We start from the raw sequence: 19,299 nt of genomic DNA, 5'->3' as shown, positions 1-19,299 counted from the left end.
TGGGGGTATCTCAAGGCACAAGAGGGGGCAGAGGGCGGCAGCCACTGAGGGTGGGAAAGCTCCCCGAGCCTGCTGGCAAGAGATACTGCCCGTGGAGTTTGAGGACAGGTGGTCGAAGACCTTGAAAGCTGCCGGCTGGGGTGTTGGACTTGTTTGGGAAAGAATGAGAAACACTAAAAAGCTTTGAGCAAGAGGCACGTGACCTTAGGAGGATTAACATAAAGATGTAGAAAACTCCTTTGGTTTGCTCGGAGAAGAACTTAAGAGGCTCTTAACGCTACAAGCAATAATAACAAACCAGGTTTTTAGGTTTTCTTGTCTAATGTGGTTTAGAAGCAAGAATTAGGAAATCTGAAAGGCAGCAGCAGCCTCGACAGCAGGGAAAAATGACTGCCTAGCAGAGAAAACAAGAGAGAAACATTCTCTCAGAACATAAGAATCCAGAATTGTAAAAGGTAGAGGGCACTCCGTATTGCAGAAACCAGTGTAACACCAGTTCACAGCCTCCACATCCCCAGAGGACAATCATTAATAACCCCGTACCAGTGTTTTTTGCTTAAAAATGGGAGCAATCTAGTCTAGAAACACAAGTTCTATTCCCAAAGTTTGAATCAAATATAATTTTTCACTCAAGGAGGAAGGTTTGTGTTATCAGATAATAGATTTCTTTTTTTTTTCTTTTTTTTTTAAAGATTTTATTTATTTATTTGACACAGCGAGAGACAGCCAGCGAGAGAGGGAACACAAGCAGGGGTAGTGGGAGAGGAAGAAGCAGGCTCATAGCGGAGGAGCTTGATGCGGGGCTCGATCCCAGAACGCCGGGATCACACCCTGAGCTAAAGGCAGACGCTTAACCACTGTGCCACCCAGGCGCCCCTCAGATAATGGATTTCTATGTAAAGCCTCATTCATTTGCTTTGATGTTTAGATAAATGTGCTCTTACCCTACCTTACTTATATTCATAAGTACCTTTTATATCTTAAAGTGGGTCCCCGAGGCAGTGTCTTGGTATTTCTTCAGAATGGCTCAGGGAGTCAGCTGAGAGGTCTTTCCATGCCTTTTTCACAGAGAAGGAAACTGAGGTTGGGACTTACCCAGAGTCACTGGGGAGGCAGAGGCAGAACTCATGTCAGACCAAGTCCCGTGATATCTAGGCCAGTAGTTTCCCCACTTTCTCACTCGGCCTTGGCCCTTCTCCCAGGTCGTATCCTGTAGAGGTGTGCAGTGACATTAAAGGTCACATGTGGCATGCAACCAAAAGAGTTATTAAAATTCTACATCAAAATAAAATCTTAAAAAGAAGCCCTAACCACAAAAATTCACAGGAGCTATGTTGATCTTGGAGTGGGGGTGAGGGATGGGGAGAAAGCTGGAATTTTCAGAGAGAAAAAGTGTTTCCTGGTCTTCAAATGAGTCTTTTTATTTTTACTGCACCTTGCATGCTACACCTTTTGTAAACTTCTTGTGGGGAAAAAGCACACTAACAACAAAAACTCCACACCGTTGTTTCGACTCCTAGGAAAACTGCCTGTTTTATATGATCATGAGCGGGGCTTAAACTCCAGAAAGCACTCCTAGACCTCCGGGCAATAAAACACTGTGTTTGGCATCATTGCATGCCTCTTTAGTCTTAAAACACTTAGACTAACTTGACCTCAGCCATAGGATCAGTGTCTTGAACCTTCCAGGCTCTCCTACCCCACAAGCCTTGAATGCCGTCATGAGGACCAGTGGTGGGCTCATCCCTGATCAGTCACCATTGTCTTCATAGTGAATGGGCTGAATAGAAGTCAGCTCAGGCCACAAGTACGTGTGGGGCACCCACCACCACGTGTAGTGCCCCATATGCTCTAGGGACCATGGGCATCCCGGAACACCACACCCACCATCCCTGACCTGTGAAAGCTTCAGGTCCATTGATTAGCACTTGTTGATTGGAGAATGATAATGTGCCAAGTTCTAAGACAAATCCACAAGAATGTAATAGAAGGGTTTCTACCCTGAGAGGAATTTGCATGTTTTCACGGCTATAGTCTGGTCTTTGGAACCAGCCAGGCCTGGATTCAAACACAACTTCCCTCCTTCCCAACCCTGGCTTTGGGAACCTTCTTTCCTTCTTCCCTTTCTTCCTTGCTTCCTTCCCTCCTTCCCTCTTTTCTTCCACAGTTATTCACTGGTCTTCTGCTATGTGCCAGGCATTTTGCCTAGTGAGAGTTTGATATATTTAAGATATAGCCCTTGCCCTCTGCCCTTGAAGAGGTCCAAGTTTGATGTAGGAAACAGCCACGGACACAACTAGTGACAGCACAGGGCATAAATGTCACCAGAAGGACAAAAGCGCCTGGGGCTGTGGGACTACAGAAGAGGGGCACCCACAGAATCTGGGGGGCCTGGGGAAGAAAGGCTTCCTGAAGGAAATGACGTCTAAGCTGGAACCTGAAGGGTGAATGTTTGTTACTCAGGCACGAGTGAGTAGACGGGAAGTAGATAGCAGCTTCTTTTTCACACCATTTGGTGGGAGGGCTAAGGAGGGGCCCGGTTTGGTTTTTAACTCTATCTCCCCTAACTAGGAATTGTTTGTATAACCCTGGACAAGTTAACTAACTTCTCTGTCTGTCGGGGTCTTCTATGATAGAAGATAAATGGCCATATATATACATATATATATGAACTTAGCTAACATTGACCAGATGCTTTGTGAGCCTAGGGGCCTGGAGAGATACAAAGATGACTAAGACATTGGACGTTGAAGTTGGGGTGTGGGTAGTGATGGAGGTAAATATGTAAGCGTATAGTTGAAATGCAGTGTAGTGGCAAGGCTGGGCTTGGAAGGTGGAACTCTCTTGGTGAGTCTGGGAAGACAGGCCCTGCTGTAATAGCTCTTCATGTGAGCACATCATCAAGAAATGGGTAATGTGGCAAAGGGCCAGAAAGTGACTAAGACCCTCTTTGTTTCTTGGCTTCATGTGTCCTCTGAAAACACTTCCTGAGCTGTACCATCCTTGGCCCCCTGGGCCTGACTCAAGCATTGTTCTTAGAGGCCCTTCCTTGCATATTCTCTCCTGTCCACCGTGCCCAGGGGCCCAGCTCAATGGCCTCTGTTCAGCTGAGCTGCCGGATCCTCTGCCCCATAACAGGCAGGTTCAGAGGCAGGAGAGGCCAACAGTTGGCAATGCTCAGTTTTGAAAGGAAGGCTCCCTCCCTGGAGCAATCGTTGCCGACTGCCCCAGGCGTTGGGGTCCTGCAGGTGATAGATGAGAAGAGGCAAAGGGCAGGAGCCTGGCCCCTTGAGCCCGATGGGGACCTCAGAGTGGTGAGCAGACACTCTGGCAGCCAGGACTTGTAACAGTGCGCCTGGTGGAGGTCGGGCGCCGAAGGCAAGAGGACAGCAGCAAGATAGGATAAGATGTTTCCGAGACTTCCCTGGATGGCTCACTTCTTCCTTTGTGCCCCTATTAATTTGCCTTTCATTCATTCCACAAGTACACACAAGCTGGACTTAACAGGAAAGAGTCTCTAGTGCGTGGAGTCCTGAAGAGGTGAAAGAGCTTACCCAGGAAATGGGCTGGTGCTGCTGTTGAGGAGAGAAGCCCAGACAGCATCACAGGCCCGTTCCCAGGGGCTCTCCTGACACCTGGTCCTGAGTGCCTCTCTCTGGACCCTCACCTCTACGGCCTTCTTTAACCCTTGGACTCCATTGTCACAGATGTGGAGGTGACTCCTCTGCCCCCACTCCCCACAAAGGACATCTTCTCTGTGAAACAGAACTCACAGAACTTTTCCTTCTGTGATTGGAGCATGGGAAGTAGCCGCCACCGATGAGCGGGAGCCCCTCTCCGCCTGAGGGTCTCTTCTCTCGGGGCCTCTGTGACAACATCAAACTTAAGTGAGGAGGCAAATGTCAAGAATAAAGCCCTGTGAGCATAAAGCATATTATGTTTAATAAATGCCAGTCTCTTTCTCCTTTTGGGCCCTCTTTTGCCCACTGTCTCCCACAGAAGTAAATGCTGAGGCCCCGGAAGGCATGTGGTGTTCCCACTGATAAAGTGGAGATTTATCTGTGCGTATGTTCATTATTGTCTTTCATTCAGCAGTTATTTACTGAGGGCATACTTTGTGCCGGGACTGCGTTAGATGCTAGGGATACAGAAACAAACAAGATGGTCCGTTTTTAAACATTCACAAGCTAGAGCATTAGAGCAGCATTTGTGAAACCGGGGCTCAGCGGACTCAGAATTCCGAGCGCTTGAGGGGAAGCAGATGGTGGAAAGCCAGTTGCAAGGAGCTTTGGTGTGCCAGAGAGACTCCAGGCTCCCTCGCTTTCTCCTCGGTTACATTCCTTGTCCTTAGAGGTCAAAGACAAAAGCTTAGATGTTGTCCTCAGTGTTAGCACAAGTCCCTCTTAGATAGTTAAATTCATTTTGGGGTGATTAAGGGATTTTAGCCCAGCTAAAGCTGGAAAGGGCTCTGTGAGGAATACGGAGAGGAGGCTGTAATCACCGCCTTCAAGATGCGCGCACAGTCCAGTGGGGAGCACAGGCCTGCACGCAGCACGACACCAGGGAGAGCCAAACAAGTGCTGTCATTGCAGGAGGGAGGCCTGTACTGGTTTTAGATTTGGGGTGTGCTTTGTCAGGGAATGGAGGCAGAAATGATGAATCCTGACCCAAAAGAGGCATAGATAATGAGCTAATAACAGTAATTCACATGGGCGTGACACTTCACAGGTTTCAAAGCACTGGACGTTTCTGTCATTGGACTATTGCGATAGCCCTATTGCGAGGCCAGGTAAGGATGATTATCCCCATTTGAGCGAGGAGAACCAAAAAGAAGAGCTCACATCCCTGTTGGCCAGATCACAAGCTGGTTGGAATTTTTGAAGAGGAAAGCCATTGTGGTCTGCAAATCTGTCTTGGCTCTTTAGAGCTGGGTTTCTATCACCTCTGTTCCCCTCTGGGCTCGTGCCTTGTGTTCTGTCCAAGGTCGTTAAAATACCAGCTTTGATCTTTAAAATCCTTTGCGGTCCGAGCTGGATTCTTTAAGCACAGGTCTCTGATGGTGCCTTTGAAAAGGCAGCTGATGTCAGCCAAGTGCCTCCTGCTGGCTTTCCCCTGTGCCGGAGGCAGCCTGGGCTTTGGCAACAGATATCACTTGGGTTTGAATCTCAGCTCCCTGGGTCAGTACATGTGCAACTTCAAGTAAATGATTGAGCCCTTCGCAGCCTCTGTTTTCTCCTCTGTAAAATGGGTATCTTTAATGCCTACTTGGCGATCAAGGGCCTGCATGGGCCCTGAGGTCAGAAGTACTGGGGTTTGGAACCCTGGCTTTTCCATGGTCTAATTTGTTACCTTGAGCAAGTTACTTAACTTTCTGGGCCTTAGTTACCTCATCTGTGAAGCGGAGTCAATGATAGTACCCACCACTATAGTCCTTGTGAAGAGTGAATGAGCAGATGCATACAGGAAGAATTCTGTCCAGGGGCTAACACACAGTAAGTGCACAGTGGGCCCAGCAGAAATGATGTAGGATCACTGGAGGATGCACATGGGATAATGTTTGTACAATGCTTGGCATATCGTAGACTCTCATTGTCCTGCCGCAGAACACAGGTATGGTTGTCTTGGCATATCTTAATCTTTGGTCAACCCCCAGTGCCTCCTGGAGATTGCTGCTTCCCCCGGTAAGTCCTCAGAAATCATTCTTAAATAAGCCATTTTACGACTTCGCCTGGCCTCGAGCTCAAGTTCACCGGTCTGTAGTTTATAGAATTCTCCCTCCACCCGCTGTTCCTGGACAGAATGCTCTCTTCCCATCCCCAGTCCTCAACCACTCCTTTTGACCCCCTCAGTCCTTCAGATGTCGCTCTTTATGGCTCAGTTTCGACCTTGCTAGGGCTCTCCTTCTGGGGCCCCTTCACCTCAGGATGCTTTTCTTTTCTTTTCTTTTCTCTTCTTTTCTTTTCTTTTTTTTTTTTTAAGGTTTTATTTATTTATCGGACAGAGAGAGACAGCCAGCAAGAGAGGAAACACAAGCAGGGGGAGTGGGAGAGGAAGAAGCAGGCTCCCAGCGGAGCAGGGAGCCTGATGCGGGGCTCGATCCCAGGACCCTGAGATCACGCTCTGAGCTGAAGGCAGAAGCTTAATGACTGAGCCACCCAGGCGCCCCCTCAGGATAATTATCTGTCTCCTACAGCCTCAGTCCATTCTCGCCAACCAGCAGGAGTGCTCACAGAAGTTGGGTGCTAAGGGAGGGCCAAAGAGGGTGGGTGAGAGACATCCTGTCAGGTCAGGTTTGCATATCCCCATTGCAGAGGTGAGGCCCAGGAGGTCCCCGAGCTGCCAGCTGCCTCCATGCGTGGTGGAGTGGGGCCAAAACCACTGTGCCCCGTGCCTCTACTTGGATGGCAGAAAAGATCTAGTGGTGAGAACTGGAATTGTTTCTTTTTAAAGATACGGGTTATCTTCTACTTTGAAGGGCTTTTTCCACCATTGACTAAAAGATTACCCACAGTTCCTCCTACATGATTTTTTAAGAACAGATTTTAGAGTGGCAGGGCCGTCCAGGAGCCTCCTTCCCTTTTCTCCCTGAAGTTCATTTTTCGAGGGCGGTGAGGATCGGGCTGAGGGACAGCTCCAGGCTGTCGCTTTGTTACCTGCTTGGGTAGCTGGAACATGTAGCAGTTGCTGGGACTTTCTCCATTGCAAGAACAGGAATGTACTTTCCCCTTAGAACAGGGCTTTGCCTGATGGTCATTGGCTTTGGTGTGGCCAGGTGGCAGGCTCGTTCTCTGCTGGATCCGCCAGTCAGAGGAAATGGAGGTAGGAGGGGGCTCCTTCCAGGCAAAGGCTGGCCTCTCTAAACACCTGCTTTGGGCCTGATGCTAGGTGCTTGTCATGCATAAAACAGATAGGCTTACCAGTTGAGGCCCAGAGAGCCGGCTCAGAGAGATTAAGTATCTTTCCTGAGGTCACCCAACCAGGAGATGGTAGAACCAGGTTTCAGATTGAGGCCTGTCTCACTTTTCCATACGCCAGGCAGGCTGATCCCACAGGCATCCAACCCTGTGTCTCTGCAGGGGCCGGGTCTCCCCTGCCTTCATGATGAAATCTTTTGTGTGTGCTACGGCAGATTCAGGGACTGCCTAACCTTTAGTTACTAAATGGGGTGTTACCTGCCTAATTTAAGAGCCTACCGTTTCTTCTTAGCCTTACCAACCTGTATATATGATCTCAAGGTGCCAACCAGAAAATTCCTAGAGTTCTTTATAGAAATTATCTCTTTAAATAAGGACCTAATCCAACCTTCACCCCCATCTTATAGATGGGAAAACTGAGCACCAGAGAGGGAACAGGACATGCCTCGGTCATGTGGAATCTGAAGAGTCATCCTCATGAAGCAACAGAGGGTTAAGATGAATGGATGGAATGAATCTGGTTGCCAGGTTCAGCAGGGCCCAAGTCTGACCACACCCTCTGTTACTGTTCCCAGGAGCTGAGTTTGGTTGGAGGTAATTCTTAGAGTCCTAGCACCTTAGTCCCGTAGGGAGTCCCAGAGTTCACTTGGTGCAGCCTCCTACACGGGACGGGAAGCCTTCTGTAGCCTCCCGTAACATCCCTCTAGAGACAGAAAGCTCACTCACTGCCCTCCAGTGCAGCCCGTTCCATTGCTGGATGGCTCTGGCTGTAGGGAAACGGTTTTGTGCAGGAGCATTGACTGGACTCTTCCTTTGTTCCAGGCCCTACACTGGGCCCAGGGAAATCAGACAGCGAAGACCCTGGTGCTGCCTTGAAGAGATGGTCTCATCAGCAGACGGGTAGAATACAGTGAGCCTTGCTGTGCTCGTGGGCTCGCAGGGCATTGGGAGAGGATACAGAGGAAGGCTCCTTAGGTGACTGGGGTAGGGTACCATAGGTGGCTGGAGAAGGCCCCCACATGACGACCTAGTTAGGTTTATCCAAATGAAGAGAAAGTGAACAGTATCTCAGGTAGCAAGACAGCCTGAACAAAGATTTAGAGTTACAAGAGAAGCTGGCTCTCTCGAGTAGTTTCTGGCTGGACTGCAGAGCGAAGAGGTAGCTAGGAGGGAGTGCATGTCTGGTGGGGCGGACTCAGGCTGTTCTGCACAGTCCCGCCGTTTGGATGCTCTCTGGGCCCAGATGGTTGGGTGGGGAGAGAAGTGGAAGAACCACAGATGACGAACCAGCCCAGTTTGCCTGCCCACCAGCTGGCAGAGGATAGGCTCAGAGCTGCTAGAGGTGAGAGGAAACCTGGGGACGCCCGCTCCTCCCCACTGCTTCCTGTGGAGTGCTTCAAGGACCCCCACCCCCAAGGTCAGAGATGAGCTGCGAGTCCCACGGAGTGCGCGTGGTGTGAGCAGCCTGTGAGATCTGAGGCCTGCCCCTGGCTGAGGAGGTGTAGAGAGTGGAAGGGGCAAGGCTTTGGAGTCAGACAGCCCAGAATCTGAGTCTTCACCACCGGTGTGACTTTTGGCACATTACCTCTCTGAGCCTCTGCAGAGGTAATAAGATCTGTTTTGCAGGACTTCCATGAGGATTAACTTCTTTCATTTAACACATGTTTAATGAGTGTTGTGTGCCAGAGACATTGTACTGGGTGCTGGGGAGAGTGGTGAACAAGACCACGGCTGTCCTTGGAGTTTCCACCCTAGCCAGGGGGTGTGAAACAAATAATTACTTGACATCAGGGTGAAAAGTACTACAAAGATTTAAAAAAAAAAAAAGAGGTTTTGGTGTAAGGTATATAACAAGGAAGACATTCAGGAGGTGTTGGTCACCTCAGAGAGAAGCAAATATGTCATTTGAAATGGGCACCTACAGTTCCTCAAAGTGGGGAAAATACCCTGACCCCCATGACTGGGACCCCGGGCAGCCCTCACTGGGTTTCTGCCCCACGGAGAGGGGATGCTCACAGGTCCATTCCAGCTCTGCTGCCCTGTGGATCTGACTCCTGAGGAGGGAACCCCACTGTGGGGTTTCCAGCTGAGCTGCAAGGACTCCGGTCTGGTAACTCAGGCGATACCCGCTTTCCCTGCCTCTGCCCAGCAAAGTCTTCTCCAGCCCTTGCTCACAGAAGGCATTGGAAAAATGCAGAAGGAGGGGGAGAAGGATCCAAAGAGCCGCTGCTCACTCTGATCCCATCCGCTGCCTGACCACCCCTCCACCTTCCCCAGACCTCCTCACACATCAGTGCTCCAGCGAGAGCTCACCTCTTCTCTGAAGCCTGCCAGGGTCACCAAGTTGGTAGTGACCTCTCTGTCCCCAGACCCTTGCAGACCATCATGCTGCCCACTTGCTGGCCTGGCATGGAGCCTCGATCGTGTGCCACGTGCCTTCAGTGTTCGAGTTACTCCCGCCCGGTGCTTCGCTCCCGTCCTCCAGACCCCAGCTCTGCAGTGTGTGACTGTCCTTCTGAAGCCTTCCTCGGCTCCTCCAAGGCTTTTATTCCCAAGTCTTTATCCTGACCCTTGTCAACCACGTGGGGTGGTGATCTGTCCCCTGTCTTGTCCCTGCTGGGCTGTGAACGACTCAGGGCCATCTAGCCCGGGGCTGGCACTTAGTAGATGCTTAGCAGATTCTCACTGGAGGAATGAGACCAGATTGGGCCCCGCCCTCACTGGAGGCATACTGGGGCTAAGAAACAGATGCGTAGTGACAACAGCAGGGGAAAGCTGTTGATGCCTTTTGAGAAACAATGATGGAGTTACAGAGGGGGATCTGCCTGCCTGGCTCTGGGCCTTCTCCCCTGTTTCTTCCTAAGGCTCTTGTGTACCTCCTTCATTGTTACCTAGCTATTCCCATGCGGGGGTCTTTGTAAACAGAGTGGAATCCTCTTTCTTCTACCCAATCCAGTGTGCCTTTGTGCCACAGTAGGGGTTCTGAATGCGTGTAAGAATTTTTACTTGGTTCACTTTGCTTTTAGGAAGAAACTAGAATTATACCTGTAGCAGAGAAACTTCCTATTCACTGACAGAAGCGAATGGAATGATTTAGTACTTTTTAAGAAAAATCTAATATTATTAGCCTTTCTGTTTCAGCAGAAATCAGAAATGGTATTTCGTGTTCAAACATAAACATGTATTTTGAAGACGTGGATGACTTCTGAACCCCCTGGAAGTCACACAAGCATTAACTTTTTTTAGAAAGGTTTTCAGAAAGAACAGCATTAGTCTAATGTAAACCAGACAAAAACAGAGTGATATAATTTCATTTATTCGTTGTGCCAACAAACGCTTATTAAGCCCCTTACTTGGGCCATGATTCCCATTTTATGCAAGAGGCCCGCGGGGCTTAAAGAGGTAAAATAAAGAACAAAACCTGTTCTTAACACCAGGTTTTCTAAAAAATCCAGTGCTTGTCTATCAAATCACAGCTGTTGGTATGCAGAGTAATGGAGTTTCACAAGTACAAGTCCCCACTTCCGCAGACCTGGGACAACTGTATTTTCTCCGGGCCCCCAGCGCCGCGCAGGGCCTGGGTCTTGGGATGCCGGCAGGGACTGTACGCTGAATGGGCCCCTGAATGACTGAATGAAAAGACAAGTACTACCTTTTATACTTTTTTAAAAGCTTTCTTTACCCAGCCGAGAGGTTTCTCTCCGTGGAAGGTGTATTTTCCCCAAAATAAACCCGAAGTGGATCAAAAGGCCTTTTCTTTTTTTTTTTTTTTTTAATTCCTACTCTTCCCACAACATGAAAAAGTTCCTTTGTTACTTAAAATATCCTCACCAGATCTTACAATGCTGTCTCTTAGCGCAAGTGCTTATTACTGCGGCTAATTTGGTCACATGTGTTTGAAGGAGAACAATGCCTCAGAAATTTTTAAAAGCAAAACAGCAATCTGAGGCATTTGTTGTAATGAGATGTAAATTGCCAACATCGGTAGTAGAGCAGATTAAAATTTGCAATGAAATGTTTTTCTCCCCCCTTAAATTAAAAGCACTAGAGTCCCTCCCTATTCTCCCCAAAGAAATCACATGCTTTTTTATTCCTTTTCTTTCGGTTTCTGTAATACTGAACACTCCATTTTACCGATGAAGTCCTTCCTTCATTCATCTGCCACTTCCTGAGCCACTGTTTTGCAACTGCCTCCGTGCTGGGCTTTTCCAGAGGCATCATCAGGTTGCACAGTGGCTACTGGGAATCCCTACTTTGCAGGTAGGAAAAGCCGAGGCACAGAGAGGTCAGGGGACTAGTCTCAGGTCATGCAGCTGTGATTCACACCCAGGTCCCCTGAGGAGGGGGAGTCGCAGAGAGTAGCCTCTGGGTGTTAAACGGTGCTGAGGGAGAATGGTAGGAAACAGTTTTCCTTGAAAGCCAGAAGATCCCAATACAGTAGTCCCCGAGGAGACCAGCATGAGCCCAGGGTGGCATGGGTGTGCCGTGGGGTGCCAGGACCTGCTCTGTGTGCACCGAAGCCACGGTCAGTGGTGGACCAACAGAAGGGGCCAAGGATAACGTGGGGGGTGGTGTGCAAGTGAGCATTGTTTCCTCAGTGCCTACTCTGTGCCACACTCGAGTGGTTATTTCATGTATATGGTCAACTCATTGAATCTCCAGGCTTGTCAGGTCTCTGTTGTGGCTCCTTCCTTCAGGTGACGCAGCAGGCTCAGAAAGGTTAAGTAATTATTAATGTAGAAATTACCTGTTGAGGGTAGAATGTGAACCAGGCACTCAGTGTGCTCAGCCCTGGTCTCTGAAATAAAAAGACACAGCCCCTGCCTGCCCTCAGGCCTCACGGTCTAGTGGGGGAGACAGGCATAGAAACAGTTGAGTGCATCTGATTATCGTGGGGGTTGGGGGCCCACTGGGTGGGGGGCAGAGCTCCCCCACCTGAGGAAGCTTACAGCTCACCCTAAACAGTAAGTGGCAAATCCAGAATTTGCATTCCAGTCTCTGACTCCAAATTCTAAGCCAAGGGGTGGAGAGAATTACTCCACCCTTTTGAAGGGCTGGAGCAGCCTCCTGGAGGAGGTGGCATTTGAGTCAGGCCTTGAGTGCCTGGTGGAGTTGGGCTAGGGGGACATCTGTGGGGTAGAGGGATCCATCAGCAGGAACAGCACAAGCACAGACTGGGAAGCTGGAAGGAATAGTGTCTGTGTGGAGAGGGCCAGGCTGGCATTTTGGAGTGGAGTCTGACTTGGCAAGGGAGGAAGCAGCAGGGGGTGGAGTCCCGAGAAGGGCTCTCAACCCTCACTCCTGATGTCCCTTATATGTCCCTCTGTAGCCATTGGAATCATCTGTTCTGGCTAGCTGTTTCCCGTTTCTATTCGACAGCCCTAATTTCTACTTCACGGGCTGCCAGAAAGGTCACAGAAGTCTAAGAACAGGTTGCACCCACCCGAGCCTGCACCCCCAAGCACCTCAAATAAAGCAGGGCTTTATTTCAGAACCTTTGCCCCAGCCCATTTAAGTCCCCTCCTCCCCCACAACTCTCTCCCCTTGCGTTTTGAAGAATTTATTGAGAACCTGCAATGTGCCAGGCGCTATTCTGGGTGCCAGGACTGCAAAGAGAGCAAAATTTTGCCCCCAAAGAGCTTCACAGTCTAATATGGACAACAGACAGATTGGCAGATGATTGCAAACAGAATTCGCTGGAAGTATTTACAAAACAGAGACACCCCCCCAACACACACACACACACACACACACACACACACACACACACACACACACACACACACACACCTGGTAGTGATCAGAGCAAGGCCTCACAGAGGAGACACCTAAGCTACATTCTTGGCAGGCAGACCAGGTGGCATTATGCAAGGCGGAGACAGCGCATCCAAAGGCATAGAGGCCTGGACCAGCACAGCATCAGGGGCCCTGGGCAGAGGGGAGTACCAGGGGAGAGCAAGTAGTGAGCCCCAGAGGTAGAGAGGAGGCTGGTTGTTCTGGGCCTTAAGGAGGCTACAATGTATGACCTCATTTTGAGGGTAATTAGGAAGGAAGGTGCTAAGCAAGGAAGGACATGGTCTTAAGGAGATCTATTTGGCAGCCATGGTAGAGATGGATGGGAGAGAACCAGACTGAAGTCAGAGCTGAATGGGAGTCCTTTTCTTGTCCAACATCTTGTCATAGAAGGAAAAAGAGACTTTAGAGGAAGGACACAGTCTTGCCAAAGATGACCTGTGAGCCAGTGGCTAAACGGACCTCATCCTCTCAGCCCAGCCCTTTTTCCTGTTGCTGAATGTCAGAGCAGGAAGAGACTTCAGATGCCAACTGGGCCATGCCCTTTAGGGGAAACTGAAGTAATTACCTCTTCCCTGATCTAAGAAAAGATCAAATGCCCCGCTTGAGTTTGTATTTCAGAAATTTAACCTGAGATCTCACACAGAGAAAGGAGAAACTTTGGCATCTGCTTCTGAAACTGTAGAATTCTTCGTTCTTTGTTGTCATTCTTTTATTCATTTAGCAAACATTCAGAGAATGTTTAGTCAGTGCCAGGTCCTGGGGACAAAGAGAAGAACCCAGCCCTTGAATCGATCACACACTATTAGGAGATGCCATCTGAACAATCACGCCGCTGTCTGTCCTTCACTCTGCCAACTTCTGCATTCTGTTCACTCACCTGTGGTCATGCAATTAAGAGCCAGGCACAGCCCCTACACTTACTGTCCCGAGATGAGCCATGTGCTTTGGTCAGCACCGTTCTGCTCCCTGGCCACGTTGCCTTCTGCTTTGTGCAGGGCTCACGCTTACATCCTTGGAGACTTCCGAGATTCTGTCTTGCAGATGACAGCTGCCAGCAACTCAGGAATCATAGTCTTGTTCTGGGAAGCCGTGTCGTGAGGAATTTTAGTAACAAAATCACCAACAGCATGTCTACCACCAGTGCAAGTCTAGGATGTGGCAATTGAACAAAGACTTGCAACTAGCTCGTTAGCGCTTTGATGTATAGAGAGCTCTGCACCAAGTGACCCACGTGGTTAGGAGAAGGGAAGGTTGGACTATGATATTCACGGGTTACTTAAGGTCTAGGCGTGGCCCTGGGGACCCTCGAGAGCACTAGCGGAATCCCTGATCCCGGACAACCCCCCGAAACGTTTGCGGAGGGAGCATTTCCAGGTGCCCAGCTCTCCGTTGGCCTTTGGAGTTGCTCTCCTGCAAAAGTTAATCAAGTCATTCAGCCTTATTTACTCATTTTCATCCTGTTTCTCTGCCCTGTGGTAATCAAGACACAATAGGTGATTTAAAAAATAGTCCATCATTTTGAAACGCTAATGGAGAAGAAAAAAATATTCCCCTAAGAAACCACCACCATTTATCCAGCTTTCTTTCACTGTTTAAGCTGCGCGTAATTTGTGTTGATTGCATTAAAATAAAAATCAGGGTAGCTGCTAGATCAGGCAATCAGAAGCTTAGTCTGTATTGTATTTTAATTTCTTGGTTGAAATGCTCCTGTCTAGATACTAGGTCTTAGGGAGGGGGAGGCCTTTGCATTTCTCCACTGCTTCCCCAACCTCTGTTCTTCGGCCGAGGCCCTTCCTGCCCCAGTGGAGGCTGCAGAGGTGGGCTTTTCTCAACTACGCAGTTTGCATATTACAGTGATGGCCACCCCTTTCTCCAGCCGGTCTTAACAGGACCTCTCTTCTGAGCAGGCAGTTGAGTCCCCTGCATTTCCATTCAGACAATGACACCCTCAAAGACTGCTTCTCATTCATACTTAGAGTCTAGCTCATTCTTGTCTTCGAGTATTCTTCCTTTTCCCTTGTGACGTTCATATCTCATATTATTTTCAAGCCTGGGTTTAAGTGTAGTCCAATGGACAAAATAAGCCAGCATATTTATTTTGTGCCACTATGTGCTGATAGATGCGTAGTTAAAAATATTTGCCTTTTATTTTCCTTGGAGTTCTAGACAGATCTCTTTTCTTAACTGCCTAGGTCCCGCCATTGACTTGGAAAAAGTAAAGTCAGAATGTCTCGAGCCCGAGCCGGAGTTACGGAGCACTTTCAGTGAGGAAGCAAATACGTCGTCCTATTACCCCGCTCCTGCACCTGTCATGGACAAGTATATCCTAGACAATGGCAAGGTAGTGTTTCAAGCTCACTATGCATTCCCTGCAAGTGTTTGTTAGCTAGAGTAATGGTGGAGAGTGTGGTGGGAGCCCTCCGAGCCACAGCTTGGCCGGTTGGCCTCCTGGCCCGGGCCTGAGTAACTACTTCCAGGATTCACGTGTTGTAACTAGTGGAGCTGTACTGGGACTTGTTCTTTTTCTCTCCCCCCACCCCACCTTTCTCTTAAACACTGGGCCAAAAGAACTGTAAAACTAAACTGACATTTTAAAATAAATTGGTAGTGAGAAAGATTTTAAAAAGCATGGTAGTTTGATGAAACTTGTCCTACCCCTCCTATGAAACCGGATACATAAAATTTACAAGGTGTCCTAAATATGAAATCTCTGATTGACAGATAACTCAACGTGTATCCTTTCACTATTTACAAAATATCTACATGTTCTAAGCCCTACGCTAGATGCCAAGGATAAGCTGGTAAATGAGATGTGCTCCTTGTCCCAACGCTGTTACCAAGCTGTATATTCAGCAGTGGTTAGCCCACAGTCCTATGACCACATATAACTCCTCAGATTTTCTTGTAAGAGCCTTGGGAAAAAATCATGAAAGAAAACTTAAGCACGATTAGTAGTTATATTGGTACAGGGGTGAAAAATAGTGGAATAGCCTTAGAAAGTCTTAAAGTCACGTGATACAGCAGCAAGGCAGGGAGATAACTGTTTTGACATCCTTCTAACATCCAAATGGATTCATCTTGGAAGAAGTATATTGGAGCCCTTTGTGTAGGCTCTGGTCAAACTCAGTTAGTGTTCTATTTCTGCCACCATGGCATACATTACAGACATCACTTCTCATTCTCCCCAAAGAATCATCTGTGTCAGTCTGTTTTTCTTGCCTAGTGCTTCAAAAGGTCTCTGTTTATCCAGTATAGTTCCCCAGTGGGCTGATGAGAAAGAAAAGTTGTTTTATTTGGGTTTGTCCAGATACATCCTGCAACTGGCCAGATTGAGGCAAAAAACAAATATTGTCAGCTGAGGAAATGAAATGTGTTAGTCTTGAGGGCTGTCCTGGCAAGGCTGCCGTTCCCTCATCTCCCACGGAGCACCGCCTTCCCCGCAGAGGCAGAACTGGGATGCGCCGGCTCATCGGCCCGTTCTGTCTTGACTTTTATTTTCCTTGGAGCCCACAGGCTTTAAAAGTCCACTTTGAGGGGACGGGTGGCATGACAGGGTGGATTTAGGCAGCCCGGAGTCTGAGTGTCGAGCAGAGCTCTATCTCTGTGCTTTCTGTGCGACCTTGCTTGGATGGGTCCCTCCCTTTTCTGGGCCTCAGGGTCTGCATCTTCACGAGGTGGGGTGGATTATTGCTCTCCGTAGGCCTTTAATGACTCCGACTGTGTGTCTAAGTTGGGTGAATCTTCCTCAATTGGGGATAAAAGAAAGGACTGGTCTATGTTTGTTGATTTCGTTTTAGTGATAACCACACTGTAGAGTGACTAGAGACTTTTTCTTAAGATAGCTTCCAAGAGAAATCTATTTCTCTCTTCTTTTGAAGACTGACAGATAGTTTCTGAGCATTATGGGGGCCACTTTTGCAAAGGTATCATTTCTCCACTTCCAGAAAATGGGTCTCGCAGACCTCATTTAATGTTTTACAGGAGTTGCACTACAAATCCTGAAATCGCCAATTTTGTTTCTTCATTGGTTGTTGCCAACATGTTGCTATAAAAAACTAACCTGACTTTTGTTCACAGCTAATTGGTAGTTCAGCAGAGAAATTTACGAAGGGAGAGGAGAGGAAGCAGGCAGACTAGAAATGGACGGCAGCTTCCCGGAGCAGCATTCCCTGCATCCTCATTGTTCTTGGCTCTGCTAGTGTTTCTGACCCTTTCTTTTCTCTGCCTGCATGAACAAAAACCTTAATCTCTCCAAAGCCTAGAGCATTAGAATGGGATCCATTTCCTGGTAGGAAACTAGTTTTGTCCTATAAAACATTTCACAAAGCCATTTTTTGATCAAGTCCCATCCTAGCAGATGCCATTTTTTTAATAACCTCCCTTGACACGTAAGGCTAACATTTTGGTCAAATAGCAAGCTATGGTTTATGTGAATAAGGCTTGCCACAAAAGTCACTTTGATTTTGATAAAGTTCATTGCTTTTCTTTGTCTAAGATGTTTTATTTCAAAAACTCATTGAATCACAAAGCTGCAAAGACCATTAAAGTTTAAACAGTCTAATTTATACATGGCATAGATGGGGAAACACATCCCAAGAAGGGATTCCTCTGTAATTATAGAATAGGTTAGAGACAGGCAGGTCTCCTGGTTTCCAGGCCAGTGTTTTTTCCAGTCTATTCTGCTGCATCTCTGAAAGCTGGGCATCGCTCCAGGTGACCCTGAGCTTTGCTAACCTAAGGAGCCTTTGTCCCAGCACATACCTTTGATTGGTCTTACCCAGAGCCATTTCTTTTCTGTGCTGTAGAGTTGGCCTTGTACTCAAGTGCACGTCAGAAAATATTTTCTTCTCTAAGGAACAACAGCTCATCAGAACTGAAAGCCTGTGCCATTAAAACATATTAAATATGCCCATCAGTTTCATACTGCTTTGTGTTCAGACCAGTCCTGATCAGTTTGAAGGGGACAGAAGAGGCAAAGCCTCACCCCGTTCCCATGGAGACGTACTGTGAAGCGCTTCAATCAGGTGGTGAAGGCTCTCGGTAGGCTAGAAATTAGGCTAGAAATTAGGCTAGAAATTAGGCTAGAGGGGATAGAACTTAGCCCCGGAGCAGTTAGAGTGTTTCCTGGGTTTGGGACTGGGGCCTGAAAGATGAGCGGGCTTAAAAAAACATAGGAGAAGGCATTCATTCCTGCCAGGGGAAAGGCCTGAGGAGAGACACACGGCTGGGCTGGGGGCAGCGGGGCAGCGCGGTGGGTGGAGAAGGCAAAGGGAGTAACACTTACTGAATGTGTGCTGCCCCCCGACATCGGATTCGTGTTATGTCGTCTAATCCTCAGAACAGCTCTGTGAAGTCAATGGTGTTCTGCCTCTTCTCCACCTGATGCTCAGAGAGGTCAAGTGGCTAGCCCAAGATTCCCAGCTGGTAGGTAACAGGGTCAGGATTCCCCGCTGGGGCTGGAGCCTCCAGTGCCCATCTTTGTGACCACACACTGAAAGTAGAAGGCAGGGAAGGAGTTTGGCAGCTCCATTGTGATAGCTATAGCAGGGAAATAAAGCCTAGGAGGTTGAATGGAAAGAGGATTCTAGAGGGCCTCTAAAGCTGACTGAGGAGATTGGACTGATGTGATAGTAAACAGGGAGCCATTCAAGATTCCAGAGCGTTCACACAGAAACACAGAGTTGAAAGCCTGGAAGTCAGCTAGTCAAAGAAGGAGAGCCGTGTTTGAGGGAAACTTATCTGGCAGCGGTTAGAGGGTGGGTTGGAGGGAGCAGGGACTGGAGGCAGAAAGGCCAGCCCATGGCTTCTTCTGGTTTCCCCATCTGCAGTAGTGCCCTGCGGTGGGGGCCAGCAAGGGAAGCGTCTGGGCCAGCACAGGAAAGCTCGAAAAGAAACCCACTAGAATATCGGTGCGATAGATAGCCTATATTTCCACCACATCGTCAGCACCGTGACACTGGCAGCAGGAGGAAGGCCTGGGGAACATGGGCTCCATGGTCATACAGATTTGGGTTGAATCTCGATCCCAAAATGTACTGCTGGTATGTATTAAGAAAGGTAATTTTGTCCTTTGGAATCTCGATTCATGTCTGTAAAGTGGGAATAATAACTTCTATTTCCATCTCCTAAGGTCATTATGAGGATTAAACAAATTGAGGGTACAATCCAGGTACTCGAAAAAAATTAGTGTCCCCCTTATCTAGTAGAACATTGGCTAAAATGACGGCCATCTCTCTTTTAAGAATAGTAAATTAAAGGATTATAGGAAAGCAAGGCCCAGGGTAGAAAAGAAGAGAGATCTTTAAAAGACGGAAGCAGACTTCCAAAGGTTTTCTGATTCTGAATTTAATCTAATTCAGATTCCTTCTTTTTCCCCTACGTCAGGAAGCTGTGAGAGTAGCTTCAGAGTGCCATCAAGGGAGGCGACTTGGGGCCCAGCAAGGAGCAGCAGGAAACTTGTCCCCAGCATGCCTGATCGGGCACCCAGACTGCCCACCTGCAGTTCAGACTGCGGAGGAAAGGCCAGACTTGACCTTGGATGCCTGTTGCCCAGCTGGCCCCAGGCAGCACATCTCCCTTCCAGGGTGCA

At 48.4% G+C, this 19,299-nt stretch overlaps 1 protein-coding gene across 1 annotated transcript in view; it reads left to right on the top strand.

The window, feature by feature from the left end:
* Nucleotides 1–19,299, top strand: part of BEND5 (BEN domain containing 5) — a 47,589-nt gene that overhangs the window by 18,532 nt on the left and 9,758 nt on the right. Inside the window, exon 4 of the mRNA XM_045799580.2 lies at nucleotides 14,903–15,051. Coding sequence (XP_045655536.1) covers nucleotides 14,903–15,051 — 149 coding nt within the window. The remainder of the gene's footprint in view (nucleotides 1–14,902; nucleotides 15,052–19,299) is intronic.

The sequence above is a fragment of the Ursus americanus genome, chromosome 12 (assembly GCF_024610735.1).
Source record: "Ursus americanus isolate L20-20 chromosome 12, mUrsAme1.1.p, whole genome shotgun sequence".
NCBI lineage: Eukaryota > Metazoa > Chordata > Mammalia > Carnivora > Ursidae > Ursus > Ursus americanus.
Note: the sequence above shows the minus strand (reverse complement) of the source record. Positions and strands in the feature narration are given on the sequence as shown.